At 37.0% G+C, this 17,400-nt stretch overlaps 1 protein-coding gene across 3 annotated transcripts in view; it reads right to left on the minus strand.

Annotated features, from left to right (window-relative positions):
• The window catches only part of LOC579154 (ubiquitin carboxyl-terminal hydrolase 32), an 83,101-nt gene that overhangs the window by 52,786 nt on the left and 12,915 nt on the right, over nt 1-17,400 (minus strand). For all 3 annotated transcript variants that reach the window (XM_030992289.1, XM_030992288.1, XM_030992287.1), the window contains exon 4: nt 5,110-5,234. In XM_030992289.1, coding sequence (XP_030848149.1) covers nt 5,110-5,234 — 125 coding nt within the window. The remainder of the gene's footprint in view (nt 1-5,109; nt 5,235-17,400) is intronic.

A 17,400-nucleotide genomic window follows, 5' to 3' on the forward strand; every position in this document is an offset into this window, starting at 1 on the left:
GCACGAACCCTAGTCGGTCGTTGTGCATAAACATTAAACCATGTAACAATGTCTGCACTAGTTATGAGACTACAGTAGGCTATGTACTTCAGCCACTCTTGACACAGCCAAAGACTGACAGATCTAGCCTCTGCCCAAAGCTTTTAGGAATTGTAAAGTGTCAAATCAGAGTACATGTATGTGCTTGCAGACTACTAGGTCTGTTTTCTTCATGTCATCTTTTATGACAAATTATGAAATATGAACAAATTCCTTTCTTATTGCTAACTTTTTCATTTTTTGAATCTTTTGAAAGACATTAATGTAATACATCAATTATATGGATGGTTATTGTGTAGTTTCAAAGAGGATCACTTATTCACTCTTTTTAGTTTGAGCAGTTTCAGTAGTTACCATGGATACAATCAGTATGCAATTCCATTTTTTTTTAAAGAAGGTTTTCTGTAACATCTCTAGGTATAGATTATACACTTTAGTGCTTCATGTACACTGTAATTACTAATGATTACAAAAAGAAAAACTGTCAACTGACATGTACATTTATAATTTATGACATTAGACACAAACATTACTACACCAATCAATCACAATGGAAAATTTGGTATTGCGTGTCTCTATTAATAACCATTAAAATATTACTGTTCAAAGTTCAGGCTCACAGAGGCACATCAGCAAATCAACTCATAATCATTAAACAAAATAGTCTACAAGAGCAGACCCAGGTATTGCACATTGACATCTCAGAGACACACACACAAAATGATGTATTGAGCTATTAAAGCCTACATGTATGCACAAATTACACTGGACTGAATGCAGAAATTTGGTTGCCTGGATGGCCTATTATAATGCTTGAAAATTACAGGCAAGTCCAAGCTATTCTCCCCTTTGGTGTCGAATATTCAAACCATTACAATACAGCAAAATGTACACGTACATGTCATTAAAAAGCTAAAACCTTGAATTTTATGATCCTTTTATCAGCTATAGAAACAAATGTATAATGGTGAAATTCTAACTTCCAAGGTAATTATTCTATACAAATATGTAATTAGCGTATCGAGCCATTAAAAACTACATACATGCACAAATTACACTGGACTGAATGCAGAAATTTGGTTGCCCGGATGGACGTGACGTACAGAATATTTTTTCCTAGTGTGACTTAGGGCGCGTTCATGCTTGATTTTGACGGCCAGAATCAGGCATCTGTTACGCGTTTAGTTTAAAACACGGTTGCGTCTTAGCTCACTTTTGTAGAATCACCGAAAAACGGCGATCACGATCGCCGATCGTAAACTCACAAAAAGATGCGTTTACAATTTGTAAACGCGTTTAAATGGGGTCAACGCACTGACCTCTAGTAGGTCTACGTAGCATGCACAGTGAAGGTTTGCGAATCCAGCTGGAAGACCAATTAAGGCCACACACGTAGAATTGCCTTGGGAGCCAGAGAAGTAAGCATGAACACTACATCGTGGAACTGCGATCACGATGAGCGTTTACGATGAGCGTTTCAGATCGCTCATTCTGCCTTCAAAATTTAAGCATGAACGCAGCCTTATTCAAATCAACTTCAGCAATGTCTGTATGTCCAAATTCTGATGTAGGTTTATTACATTCCACAGTAGTAGTACCCAGGGAACAAAATACACAGGAGCTCCCGAAAAAAGAGCCCCCGAAAGTCGTAAAAGAGCCCCCAAAAATGTGCTTAGTGTTAATGCAAAACAAATTAAAGAGTGTTATTTTCATGCATGCAAGCTTGAAAAGTAGCCCCTGAAATGTTTTAAATATTTTTTCCCCTGGTTGTACCCAACAAAATATCATGATAAAGTAATCCAGTTATTATACAACTGTACAGTGTAATTACATATAATCAAATCAAATAATGTGACGTACAGGACAATGTGTGACGTACGGGACAATGTGTGACGTACGGGACAATGTGTGACATATGGGACAATGTGTGACGTATGGAACAAATCAAAATAGGACTGCACAATTTTTTAATGCACAATGTAGTAAAAAATTGCGAGGTCATCGCTTATGATTGAAAATATACCATACAATGGCTGATTATAATGTGAAAGAAACTAGTACAGTACATGTAGCTCAGAAATATACCGGTAGTACAGGTTTTTACCATCACAATGCCCAAAAGATATTCCAGGGATGAAATGATGAAATATTTCCGAGTTTTAAAGATTATCAATCAATCTTAGTATGTGATTGTTCAAGGTGAATTACAAACCAGTTTCTTCAATTTCGTTCTCCAATACAAGGCCAAAAGTGTTAATCATGTTTGCAAACACAAAGTTCTGCAATATTCAGCCATGTGCTACAAATTACCATTAATTACCAGTGTAGACTATGCAAAATGACTCGCAATTATTATCATCGATATTTTTTTAACAGGTCTGTGAGCTTACAGCAGTCCAGAGTGTAAGGTGAAAAGAAAATGGGGCAACGTGTGTCGTGTTTGCATTTTGACAGCTCCCTGTGGTCAGGAGCATTGGCAGGGGAGGAAATACAGGCATATCCTGGCAAGTTCAGGGACAACCTGATAATCGTTTAGTGTCTTTATCTCATCAAAGCGCGGTCTACGATGAAACACTAATCCCCCATTTAGACTGCCAAAAAGAATTGCTTGTATATTTGAAAGCTGTATAGTTATAAGACAATACGATTTTCATTTCTAGTGTGAATGTGTGAATGATGTTTGAGCATCATCTTGGAATGAAGTGCTGATTCAATTCATGGCCCCGTTCTCATCTGAATGTCGGAAATTAAATGTATAACTATTATTAAGCAGCGTAAGCCTCGGTCACAAATGCCCTTACGAACGCTGTACGAATGATTTTCAGACAATGGAAATTCGGGAAAACAATGGAAAAACAGGGAGATTCGTACGAAATTATTGTTCGTACGAACCTTTGTGACCGTAGCATTAGGCTCATTATACTGGCCAGCTGTCATGTCAACGGACCTCTTAAAAACTAGCTTCTTTATACGTTTCTCAATACGATACTTTATCCGGTGTGAACGCCCCTAATGCAATACAATGATACTTTATAGCATTTCTTTTTACATGTACATGTTTTGTATCAATTTTCTCTAGTGTGAACGGGTTATAAGCCATAAATCTGGCATGTCAGACAGGTATATGAGATCATAACAAACCTGTCCTAATCCCCTGTCATAAACACCCCAATCAAGGCTACATGTACTCTAACCACACTCTATTCATGGCTCATCATTCTTACAGCCAAACCGTCTTGCTGCATTACAAAGTGTCCTCTCCACTTCAGATATGCTTTAGTTTTTTCCTTTCTTTATTGGATTTTTGTCAGGTAAAGTGAGGTTTTCATGAGGTGAGGTGATATTCTAAGCTTGTCATTTTTACCAGAGCTCTATCAGATCACCCCCCCCCCCCTGATATTTTTGTTTCGTTTCTACTCCCGGCCCCCCCACTCAGAGGTCGGAATGACCGCATGCGTGTTGCCAAAATGTCCGGTAAAGGGGTACTTTTCGTGCGACAAAGTCCGGCCCGAGAATTGTAAAAAAAGGGGTGTATTTGACTTTTCACCCGGAGATTTCTTTAAAAAGGGGGTGTTTTTCTTTTTTTCTCTCATCTCTTTGGACTCCTGAGAAATTATTCCGAATTTAGAGGGGTACATTGAGCATTTTTCCTGATTTAGGGGGGTCTCCAAGGCAGGAAAAGCATGTGAAAAGCCCGCGAAAGGGGGGTTCGGAAATGTTGGCAGTCCTCAGATAGGGGGTGCTTTCAGAAGAAGGGTACGAGCATATGCGTACCCTAAATAACACTGAGTGGGGGGGCCGGGTTTCTACTCTGTCCATTACATTATGATTTGATTTGTTTCATTTTATTATTTCACTATTTATTTTTTACTTTTTTACTTTTTGTTTGCTGTAATGGAGGAAAGTGACATTTTCACTAGGGATTTCACAGAGAATTCACAAGTCCTTCTTCAAGAACTTATGTTCACTTTTCTCTAGGAAAAGTATATAGAAGAATGCCACTGTTTACTTTCCACACATCTTTCCTTTCATACCATACCATTAATCTTACATAAAACAAAATAGGTGGAGTTATTACAGAAATAGATGCTGAGCATGTACAGACTTGACAGTTCTACTTGTACACACACTAGCCGTATTCAGTGAATTTATATTTTACAAAGTCATCAAGAATATTTGAGAGTAATTGTTGATAAAGGGCCTATATGTGTTTGTAATTCATACTTACGGAGGAATTTAGAGAGTCTAAGGAGAAGAACCATAACTTATGCTAATCCAATACCTTTGACGAAAAAGAGCACTGGTGAAATGTTGCCTGAGCAAATGTCGGTTTACCAGGGGAATCACCTCATCCCCCATTTCTTATAATGCTGTGACACTTGTTCCATTTACCAAGTATATTAATCAAATTTCTACTTCAACCTTGGACTAAACACTAAACCTACCCCTAAACTCTGACCTTACTGTACCTACCCTAAAACCTAAATGCAAACCTAGTCCTATATCTACGATGAAATAAGGCATGGGCAATATATTGGTTTACTGACATATTCAAATTTATGGAGTTTCTTTCCTGGGGACCTAGTGATGAGTTATTCAATTGAACTGTTATTAATCAATGAACTACAGTACTTGGAATCCAGTCTGCAAACATTACTTGTTGCTATGTCGAGTAAGCTTTAGGGCAAGCTTGTGGTTGTCAAGAACAACCTATATTTAAAAAGTTTACTTAAAACTTGAATATGTTAGTACAAAAACTGGCCTATTGTCGCTGGAGTATACCGTCTGTGTAGATTAGCTACTGTAAGGCATTAATTTACCATGTCTAGGAGAATTCCAAATTTTGTTTTTCGGTTTATTGTTTTTTTCTTTCTTATGTCTGTTACATGTCCTTTTCTCTAAGCGCCATGAGCACCGAAAGGTGGACCTGTGCGCTATACAAGTAGCCACTATTATTATTATTATCTCATATCATTTTACACTGAGATAAAGCCCTTCCAGACAAAACGTCAGATTATCACGTGGCAAATTACCTAATATCCCCCATTTCTTTCACTATTTAGTCCTTACCTCTCTGAATAATTGCACAGTGTCTGCAGCTGGGGCGTTACCATCGCAGGCGGCGATGAAGTTGTTGAGATCCATCCTCGTAACGTACGTGCCATTCTCCTGGTTCGCACACATTCCAAATATAACTGGAAGAAAAAGGAGATAAAATGGAATCACAAATTAGTTCTAAATTATTGACTCAGAAATCTGTCAAGTGAAAATAGGTCAGGTAAATTAATTATGAGAAAGATTGGCTCTATTTCTTACTCTACAATCTTTTGTTTTCATTCTTACATTCTTCATTTCTCCTCCATCTTTTCCATCTTTATGTCATATTTTTCCTCTATTATGGTTACATCCTCCTTCCTCATGAAAGATGTGACATAAATGCTTTGGTAAAGAAAGCTGAACCACTGGGTACAATGCATATCATCTGTTCAGAGCCAGAAGGGCGTTATATCTATGTTACAGCATATAAGTTAATACCCTTCTGACCCAAAGCAGGCACTTAACACACTTGTACACACTCTATACATGTCATTTTATACCCTAGCACATGACATCAGGTGTGATGTATTAATCAAAATTCTCTGGATCCATCTTACTTCTTGTTGCTTCTCATCCCTTTTTGTGTTCAATATTAAAACGCACATTTCTTCTTCTAAATTTCACTTCCTTTGCTTCGGTCAGAATGATTGTGTTAACACTCAACAACAACAAAAAAGTACATGCACATACAATTACTTCACAAGTTCACATGATATAATTGCCAAAAGAAAACAAACTACTAGTACTAGAAATAAGTGAAAATAGGAAGAAATTCCTTGAACGCTTGAGCACCTTTCCATGGTACATGTAGCTTGCTAAAGCTGGAGTAATAGGTAATATAATTGCAGGTCCCTCTGGAAGAACATAGCTAGGGCTACCCTGTGAGACAAGAAATATTATCATTATAATTATCATTATTTAATAATTATCTTTAAATTGAACTTCCCCAGTTCCCTTCTTATACAGGTATTTTTCTCATTAAAGTCATGAGATTGTTCCCTGGACCTCTATTTGAAAATCACATAGAGGAAAATGAGATTGAATAAATTACAAATATTTCTTTTCAAGCCTTCATGAGCTAGATCACTCTCTGTCCTCCTTGTGTGTATTATTTCTTCCTCTGCCTTTCTTCTGAATTATCAGGGTCTCAGGGAAGCATGGAATTTCTGTATCTAACTTGGTCAGTATTGATTCTTTCCCCGATCTCATGTTCTTAGTCCCAATGATTGATGACAGTGTTGGTTGAACTCCATTCATCAATTCATCAGGCACCTAATGTACTCCATGGAAACTACTGGCAGAGATTTGGTGATGACAATGACATTTTGCTCTTATCCTCCAATCCATTCAGTACCAGTGAAAATGACAATGTACAAACCTACACCCATTCAGACCACCAAAATTCATTGAACAGCTATAATATGAAGATATACAGGTGTAGTTGAGCAGTAAGTACTGATTTTTTTTCTAGTGTGAATGCTGTTTTGGGACGAAAACGTCGTACAGTGAAACAGATGTTTTGAGTATTGTTTGATTTGTTTCAAACAAAAATTAAAAACTTGGTAAAGAATTCGTCGCTGTTTTCACGAAGTGACGGTAGTGAACAAAAATTGCATTCACTTTGCGTTACGGTTTTCCTCAATACCGTCACTTCGTGAAAACAAGGACGAATTAGGGCCTGTTCTCCTGTGTGAATGTTGTATCCTATGAAAACCATATAGTGTGCAGGTATATAATTAAACTGGCAAGGTCTTATCATGAGTGGGCATCGATGATTGGCCAGCTGGCGAATCGATTGACCTCTTTAAAACTAGTTTATTTATACAATGTTGTCACCCAGTGTGAATGCCCCTTTCACTATACATTGAAACTTTAATACATTTCTTTATAAAACTTCCATGAATTTTCTATGGTCTGAACAAGCTTTTTAATACGGTCTATTCTGAGAAGCATTGATTTTTCAATATGCCCGACCGCTTGAGTGCCATATCGCATTTATTGGATTTAGCAATGGTCATGACAAGGAACTTTTAAAGGTGGCATGAAATTCTGGAAATGTTCAAAATTTTACCAGAAAAAATTCAAACTGTAATTTTTTAAAGAAAGGAATACATGGACAGGAATGAGCTTATTTAGCTGGTTCCATGGAAGCATTGCTTGTTTTGCTTCGATAATTTTTTGCAATATTTACTGCAACATTGCTTCTAGAAATGATAATGTCAGTCAATGACTGTTTAAAGGAAATATGACAACCACAACAAAATCCCTGATTTAGATTTACACGTTATTAACTTGCAAAACACAAAACGTAGCACTTGCTCATATGGTTGAATCTTAAAGGTCGAAAAATATCTGAAGAATTTTCTCTCGCGCTCTCTCTCTCTCTCTCTCTCTCTGTATGTATACAGTCAAGTAAACCAATCCATCTCTCTTTACATACATGTATATTCCTCTACGCCATTCCTCATCAAAGCATTCGCATCACCTAAGAACTATCGATTGGGTTTTTCCAATGCGGCTGAGCCAACCACGTTATTGGAAAAGTGGTGATCATTAATCTATTAAACTCTGAACAACCAGTGCAACATCTCTTAATGATTTAATCTTTTATTCAAATACAGTCCTAAAAGAAATGCAAAGTACAAGTATGCCAAGTCACTGTCATACATCTAGAAAAAATATGGTCTGCAGTCTGCGCTGTCTACAGTACACTGTATGTGTCAAGTACATGTATATGTGGAAAATAGCTTATCTGTATGCTTTTTAGATCTCAAAATTATTTTGATCCGCTGTACAAAAATTCTAATTCTATATTTTTCACTGGATGTAAAATCAATACGTAATCAATACATAGTCAATATTGACGAGAATGTTCTAGATTTCAATATCACTGGCGGAGTCTCTGCATGCCCTATATTACCAGTGCTCAAAACCTGAGATCTATCTCTCTCCTTGTCCGTCGTGCCAGCACGTATTATTAGCTTTTTGATCCTGTCATTACATCAATAGCGACTTGTCAACAAACGACCAGCTGAGGGCAACACCAACTTCAATTTTCACCAGCCAACAATATCGGGAGGGAGAGTGAGCGAGCGGTGCGACAATAACGATCGGGCTTGCTTCATCCCTCACTATTCCAGCGTTGTTGGTTTATTGTGAACCCCCATGCCTGGGAGGGAGCTAGTTAATTTGGTGAAGACCTCCTGCGACCTGAAAAATTTGTTTTCACGCGTCTATTATCCCCCCCCCCCCCTCTCCTTTTAGACTTTGTGCATTTGGGAATAATCATTGCCAAAGTGATGGAGGTGCTTTATGAACACCTTTTGTTTCCCTTCTTGAAAAAATATCTCCACCTGTGTATCATAATGTGTACACATGTAATTGTAGACATAAATGGATGATTAAATAACTTTCATGAACATGTAGCCAGCATTCGTCTTGATAGGTTTTTACAGTTTTGTATCCTTTTTTAAAATCTGTCCATGCGCAGATTGTATCTCAGAAGTGGCTTACAGTCAAATGCAACTGGTCATATCGCTAGATGAAAATCTTCAGCTACATGTACAGTATATTGATATCTTATCAATTCCTGGTCTGAATAATGTGAAAAGTAACAATAACAAAATGTCATGCAGCAAAACGCACATTTGAGCATCATTTTGAACGGAATTTCAATAAAGAATCAGGGTCCTGTTGTACTCTGATCATACATGTAGTATACAGTAGTACGAAAACTGGGAAGGGATTATATTGTGCATGCGCAATGATGATTGGCCAGTTACCTGATAAACAAAGTTGTTAATCTAGTACATGTTAGCCAGTGTCGCTGTAAGATGATTCTGCATGTATCCAACGTTTCTTTACATTTCTTTTTGTATGAATTTCCTCTGAAATCTTCTAAACACGCCATCAGTTCTATTTCAAAAGGCTTGGATACGATTACTGTATGATGCTAGGATACATGTACATGTAATAATGATAATAATATTTAATTTTTATATAGCACTTAATACAAATGTCTCTAAGCGCTCTACAAATATACTATTACCCCGGTCATTGGATTCAGTGCTTGCCCGCACACAATGTGTATACTGGAGGGGGTTTTATCACTGACATACTGTCATCATACACCTGCTAAATTCTTAGCACTTGTTTGCATGTGTTGTGTTGTTGCGTTCATACTGAAGTGTCGTCTCGGGACGAAAATAACTTCCTCCTCAGCATCACTTATCACACACAGACAAAGGCATTAGTGCACACTAAACTGAACAAAAGGGACTTTTAGATTTGCACGACGAGAACGTGGACTGCGACGTGTGACAGCTTTTAAGGCAATGTAATGTCCTTTTAAGGCACTGGCAGTGACGTCACATTGCCTTAAAAGGGTGTCACACGAGCAGTCCACGTTCTCGTTGTGCAAATCTAAAAGTCCCTATTGATAAAATATATTTTTTCTTCTGACGATATCACCTCAATTCACCTCATGTAACGTTTATCTGGATGCAAGTAACTTCCTCCTTTGTAGCACTTGTAATACACACAGGCAGTGGCATCAGTTCACATCGGAACTCCTGATCATTAATTAACATTTGCTTTGTTTTTTCCTTTTACGTGTAGATGATTTCATTAAATTCACATCACACACCATTTCAATGTACCACCTGCACCAGAAGTTTTGCTTCATGGCACATTGAAACGAGGCTAGTCCAGAGCCAGAAGGGCATTACATGTACATGTATTAAATGTAACTCTGTTTTATATTAAACAATGGACGCATTGACTCTTAAATTCTCGCATTCCTTTATAGGCTTTATACAGGGACAACCAGGTTTTCGTAGGCAAGGGATTAATACCCTTCTGACTCTGTACATGTACAGTATTGGCAAATTGTAAAATTGAACAACTGTACGGTCTGTACCTATTAACTTTTGAAGTTGGTTTATGTTTATAGGCTACATGTACATGTACATGTATACATGTATATGGACTCCACACTAAAGTTTTTGGAAGGGGAACTGGATTAAAATTAGTGATGTAGTCAAACGTTTAACTGTCCGGTATCCGACCGTCCATGGCACTATCCGTTTTCAATTGGAGCGAAATACATGCACAATACTTCACTGATGCCATTTAAATCCCAAATCCTGATCTCTGCAATATCACAATCTTGAGCTATAAACATGAATACACGTGCGTACTAGATTCATTACAAGTGAAACCCACTCATTTGTTTCAAAGCATGCCCGACAGTAAAATCTCCATCGTGTTTTGTTCAGTGATTTTGTTTCTAATTATGTACATTATTTGTTAATACGGTAATGTGATTTATTTTGATTTTCCAATTAAAACACAAATTAAAAGTCTTAAAAAAATTATTTAAAAAAAAAAAGACTGGCGGTTAAATGGAGATATCCGTGATGTTACAACACTACCGGTAATTAAAATCTTAAGAGTCTCCAGTACGAAACCTACATACACAAATCTTGAGATTTCTTTTTAGGGGGAGGTGTCCAGACTTGGATTTTGAGCACCCATGTATTCCGGGCTCTTGCTAGCATTGAGCCTTGGGCCTACACACGTATGGGCTCTATTTAAACATGTTCCTACATGTACATGTACATGTACATCTATACAGGTACGTATGTACACTGTACATGTACTTAAAGCTCCATCATGTACTTACATGTATATTGAGAAAGCCGATTCTAAATAGTATCAGATATTGAAGTATGTGACTATCAATAATTTATATGTTAATGATCATGCCATAGTACAAAGGTCATGATATCTTTGATTGATAAACTTTGATAGCATTGCATTTATTCAGCACTTCTACATGGATTTACTGTACAATCTAAAATAATTCAAACAGGACATGAGTCAATGAAAAAATAACTAGTGGTGGTGAAATTCCACAGATTTCATTCAAAATTTCTGATATTGAAATGTGCTCCCATGAGTCCCATCATCTAGTTTCCCAGAAGCGCCGATGCCGAACTCGCCAAGAGATTCCCACGATGCAATTCCAGTCACAAACTCTCTCCTCCATTCCACATCTATTCTGCATCTCCCTAAATCAATAGAATCCTGTCTACGGAAATGCAGATGAATTCACTTCAGCCAACATCGTTTTTGAAGGAGGGGCAAGGGGACAAAAATGTCTCTCCTTACAGGATGGAAAACACCATGGAAAATATTGCTGCCACATTATTTTAGGTAGTCAATTTGTTGTCAATGATTCTTACATTACTCTTAGAATAAGTTAGAAATGCTTCATTCTGAAAAGAGGGCCCTTCACAAGTTGTTTCCTTGCTGACCCTTATGGATCATCATAAGCACGTTGCTTTGCCCCCTCCTGAGGCCAAAAGTCTGGATACGCCGCTGATTTGGGCACACATTCATGATTGAATATCAAAAGAGAGCCAATGTGTCTTCTGCAACGTGTTTGCACTGGATGGTTTATTGAGTTTCTTGGGCACAGAATCTTGCCCCTGTGTGCTGCTAATTGCTTTAAGATGGGGGTGATGAGCTTTACTATCATGATCAATAACTCAAGAATCCACCATCAAATTGGCTCCTTCGATCCATCTTGATTGAATATGAATCAATTGAAGATATTACAGCTGCGTTATTTTAGGTGATCAATTTTTTGTCAATAATTCTTGCATTAATCTTAGAATAAGTTAGAAACGCTTCATTCCAACCGGTGTTGGCTCAGTCAGTAGAGCGTCCGCCTCACAACCGGCCGCGTCATACCAAAAGACGTTAAAAGACGGGAGTTGCTGCTACCTTGTTTGGCGTTCAACATTAAAGGGATAGAGCAACATCGATGTGGCGCTGCTCAGTGGCTGCCAGGCTCACGATCAATTGGGCAAAAAGAATTTCCATTTTCGGTTTAATAAAATTTGGAGTGGACTTTAAAAAATTATTATTATTATTATTATTATTATTATCATTCTGAAATGAGGGCCCTCCAGCATGTACATGTATTTTCAAACATAATTAAATGCTCAATTTGTGAGAAACTTCTGGAGAAAATATAAGCAAATTTACTAATGTATTTAGTTGTGCATATCATTTTCTCTGTTGAAATATTAGACTTTCCATATACTGTATAAATGGAGGGGGGAAGAGATTTGGAATTATTTTGGAACTGTTTAGCTATTAGTCTTAATTGTTACACTATTCTAATCAGTAAAAATTAGAAGTAATTATCAATACAACAAGGATAGTGTACACATTTTAATGAGTAGTTAATGAACCATAAAATAACTAACACATCCACAGTATGTAAACAGGTCACTAAAAACACATTGTACATTCTTGGGGAAAAAATCATGACAATTAAAAAGAAAATTTATATTTCAATTGTTTAATATAACATGTACCGTACTCCATCTCCTGCCCTACATGTATCACTACAGAATTTTTTTGAAGATGCCCTTTTGCTGAACAGGGATCGATTATAATATAAACCTGTAATAGCATGAAACCTCATTTAAGATTTTATCTTTGACACCCACCCCCTCTCACCAGAAAATGTGTTAAACACAAAGAACTTCCACAGAACTTTGATAACTTGATGGAAATTAAAGGAGATTAATGTTGCTTTTACATCCTAATTTGAAATCTCACACAGGTTTGACTGTACCATGTACAGTGTACATGTAGCAAAACATTATAATGAGTCATAGATATAATAGATCCTCATGTACAGCATACATGAAATGTTTACAATGCATGTATGCCTTAATTATTCTTTACAACTGGCACTATTGTCATGGCGACGCGAGGAAATTAATAACAGTAGCTACATGTGGCAATAATTATCTCAAAAATGGCCTTGTAACACACTGTTTATTAATACACAGGGGAGGGGAGGGGGGTACAGCACATGACACAAGGCTGATTTTTGTATGATCATTATTCATAGTAGATGCCTAAATCAGAGCAGTCAATTGTCATTTCAAGGAGCATTCTGCATGAAGCATCTGGATGACTCAGCATTCACTACAGAGGCGTATGTACAGAAAGATTTCATTTCAGATATGTGTATATATTGTTGTTGTATACTGTCTTCCTACAGTAATCTACCGTAATCTAACTGATTATTGATCAATGGCACCTTATGTAGATGTACATTTCAATGGTTTGGGTATTTTTATACACTGTGAAAATGACGGACAAAGAAAGCGGACAAAATATACAGTTCCTCAGGTATACAAAGGAACATCCCTTCACTGCTATTATGTAAAAATATGTAGAACAGACCTGTGTCACATGCATATTCACCTGTTCTACACATTTTTTACATGTAATAGCAATGAAGGGATGTTCCTTTGTCTACCTGAGGAACTGTATATTTTGTCCGCTTTCTTTGTCCATCATATTCATAGTGATATACCGGTACATGTAAAGAGACCGACAGAAGAGGCGATAGCCGAGGGTGTTTGGACTGTTTTGGAGGTACCGAGTGTGGGTAATTTTACTAATGCCCGAACAAAATGATGTGTATTATTTGCTTTATAAGATTATGTTTTATTTGTTTTATAAAATGAACATGATTTTACTAATGAACGGTCATTAGCACTTGATAATGACCCGGTCGTTATCAAAATTACGTGTTAGGCAAAAAAAATGCCTGGTCACATGTACTCTCTCAACCAATCATTTGATTAGGATCCATGTCAACATAAGTTATAACAGATACTAAAATAGCATGATATACATGTAATTGAGATTACTGGAACCTATGGCTTATGAGCTTTGATATATTTCATATTTCACTTCTTACAGGGTCTTTAAGTAAATTGTAAATCTAGTATTAAAAACACCACAGCATTTCTTTTTTATACTGGCACTTTTGTTAACTTTAATATTGTGATAACGAAAGTTACACATTTCTGATACAAATAATCTCAGTCTCTATGACCCCGTTCTCACTCACTTCGTTGGAGCGCTCTGAAGCGCTCTAACTAAGACCCGCTCCACAGGAGCGGTTCTTAGGTGAGTGAGAACGCTCAAAGTGGTCCAGGAAGCGGACTTCTGGACCGCTCCAGAAGTCCACCTTCCGAGGTGGTCTTGAGGAGCGGGTCTTATTAAGAGCGCTCCAGAGCGCTCTAACGTGCAATGTGAACGGAAAGCGTACTTTGAACGGAAGTGAGCTAGTGACCTTCGGTGCGAAACATGTAGTACGGTACATACGGTTTGTATTCCGCACGCGAAAAAATTGACCCGCCTACCTGAGCTGCCATAGCAACAAGACCACTTTGACTCGTGGAGCGGTTTGAGCCATAAAAACTGCTCGGAGTGTGAACGCTCGCAAACCGTTCCTCAAGACCCGTTCCTCTGGAGCGTTCTGGAGCGGTCTAACTAAGACCACTTTCAAAGTGAGTGAGAACGGGGTCTATCTCTCTATCTTTGAAATTCTTTTGTTTTTTTTCCAATCCAGCTTCTAAGGGATATTATGTCTTCACCACGGAGGCTCTGAGTGACATTCAAAATGTCATCTCTTTCTTTCAACCAAAAAACAAAAACAAAACAAAATCCACTTCTACCCAGAACCTTTGGAGTTTGTACCAAACACTACTGAATTCAAATGAACAATCACAATTCAATATATGCATGCAGCAGATCAAAGGTTTGTGTCATTTGACTCGACAATCCCATTTTTGTTTTCTCAATTTGGGTCCTCTGCTTGGGTTATTTATTTTACCATGGTTTGCCTTCCCTTTCCATTGTGTCACTTGTAGTGTGCATGTTCAATCTAATATGAATGTGAAACGTACATTGTAGAGAATAAATAGTGATGATCTGTATCTCCATTGTGCATATTTTCTAAGTCTTATAGAACTTTATCAATGCAAATTGTCTAATAATAATGATAATCTGGATTTCTATCTAGCGCTTAATAGTACAAAATACAGTCTCGTACCACTTTACAGATATTATTACCCTTGGTCATCAAATTCATTCACGCACAATGTGCACCATCTTCACTCCCTGGGGAGTATTTCTACCATTGTAGTCATATTGAGGGCATACAGTTGTATGGCAATTACCAACACAAAGATTTTCGCCATCTAACGAGGTCCCCATTTCTCTCCTGGGTATGGAGTTGTACATATAAATGTAGATCAATGCCGTGCCAAAGGACATCTAATTAATTTACTACACCTGTATGTATATACATCTCACATATTTTTCTACTTCTCTTGCCCCTTTATCTCAAAGAAAAAGGAGCAATATATTTAGGCCTGTCTTCATCAGCTCGAGTTTGCCAAATAACCCACTATTTTAACTATCCAGATCGCAAATTAGCAAGTTAACTTGCGTCTCCATCAGCCCGCAATTGCAATTAGTGGAATATTTGGTTGAGAAAATATCTCAAGATATATTGGTCTTGTTTCCAAAATATCCCACTATTTGGGAAATAGTGGTCTAATTTGCACCCGTCCGAGCTAGTTTGTGATGAGTGTAACGGTCTGGTGAAGCAAAAATTACTAGCTTCATTATATTATATCCCGAGTCTGAAAATAACAGATTATTTGGCAAACTGGAGCTGATAGAAACCGGCCTTTTGTGAATAATATAAAACCACAAGCATCTATGACCTGAATTTTTCACATGGCAGCTACCTTCTCTGTATGTGACTTTCACGAATTGCAAAAATTTGACGTTATCATTCACTTGTTTTGTGAAAAAATTTCGCAAATGGAATTTCATACAACTGTTTTGTAATGTTAGACTTGTATGAAACTGAAAACGATGCGATAGACAATAATTTATGCACAAGTATTTTTGGTTGAACAGCACTATCTTTTTCTCATCACTATCATACATGTATACTGTAGGTCTACAGTGTACATTTATGTTCGCTTGATTCACTTGCTTGCCCTGCTCCTCCCCATTTTGCTACACTTTTCTCCAACAGTACGCTTTGAATTATGTTCTACACGGTCTTGTACATGTATATTATAATTGGACTATTCTCAAAGAAATATTACTCAGTCACACCAATTCAACTCACCCCAGACAAAACACACAGAACAGGAATTAACATTACGCCAAATGGCCAAGAACTGATTGGTTTTGGAATTGGTTTGGCAATATCACTGTGGAAATCACAGATAGCTACAGTAGAGCTGAGGATGGCTAGATAATACATAATTCTAACAGCTCGATCGAGTCAGTAGAGTGGATGATAGAGTATGAAACCACTTTTAAGATTAAGCCTGATATAGGCTTTTGGCAAGAAATGTCATACTCTCCCTAGCGAGTCTGGTGCATTAAGTGGGTAATAGGAGAGTTGCCTAAATATAAACATTACTTCATAGCCTCTCTACTGAATCATATGATAAATGGATTAGAAACACCTCTGCCTTGTACTCACAGTCACAATGAAAAACAAAATCAGATTCATAAATTAAAGATTATTTCAGTCAATTTATATGCTTCTATTTGAAAATGAATAAGGAAAATAAACTTTTAACCATTAATATTCAAATACTTAAATTATTTTTTTTTCAGAAGAGTCGCACATTATAGTTCAATATGCTTATGTTTTTCGAGTGGACATCTCAATTTCAATCTTGAAAAATACAGAATTTGATCGATTTCTAGTCTTTTTAAAATTTCAATCAGTCACAATAAGATGCTGATGGAGAGGAACTCTTGAAGGTACATGTAAAGATACAGTTAAATTTGATGTTTTTTTCTAACTCAAGAAAAAAAGAAGAATGAAAGGTAGACTGGTTGAAATAGGGCCTATTTTAGTACTTTAAAATGTAAGCTTTGATTCTCAAGAAACATAAATCAGGACAACTCAATTTTTCACATACTTCAAAAATTACAAAATTTGGTAAAGGTATGAATAATTTATTTTAGATGTTAACTGTATCTGTGTCATACAGGTATTTGATCTCTCATAGTCAGAATGCACCATACACTGTAGTATCCTAAATTCATCATTAAGGGATAAATTCACTCGAATTCTATATTTTCTCACTCAGTGATGTGTTTATGTCAGTACTTCATGCAGTTTGTAAAGGTCATCCTATCATTTAATGTAGAAACCATTCTAATGGATCGTTGCCAAATCCTGTTTTCTAGACTGCTATACAGTTGTGTTCAGACTGCTGTACAGTTGTGTTCAGACAGAGACTGCTTTTTAAGACCTTACTTGACCGTCAGGTATATTTCAATTTCATTTTGCTTTTTGTAATGAAAATAAACAAAAGTACATGTAGTTGTGATTACCGGTAA

Source organism: Strongylocentrotus purpuratus, unplaced genomic scaffold (genome assembly GCF_000002235.5).
Source record: "Strongylocentrotus purpuratus isolate Spur 01 unplaced genomic scaffold, Spur_5.0 spur5_scaffold_2, whole genome shotgun sequence".
NCBI classification, from domain to species: domain Eukaryota; kingdom Metazoa; phylum Echinodermata; class Echinoidea; order Camarodonta; family Strongylocentrotidae; genus Strongylocentrotus; species Strongylocentrotus purpuratus.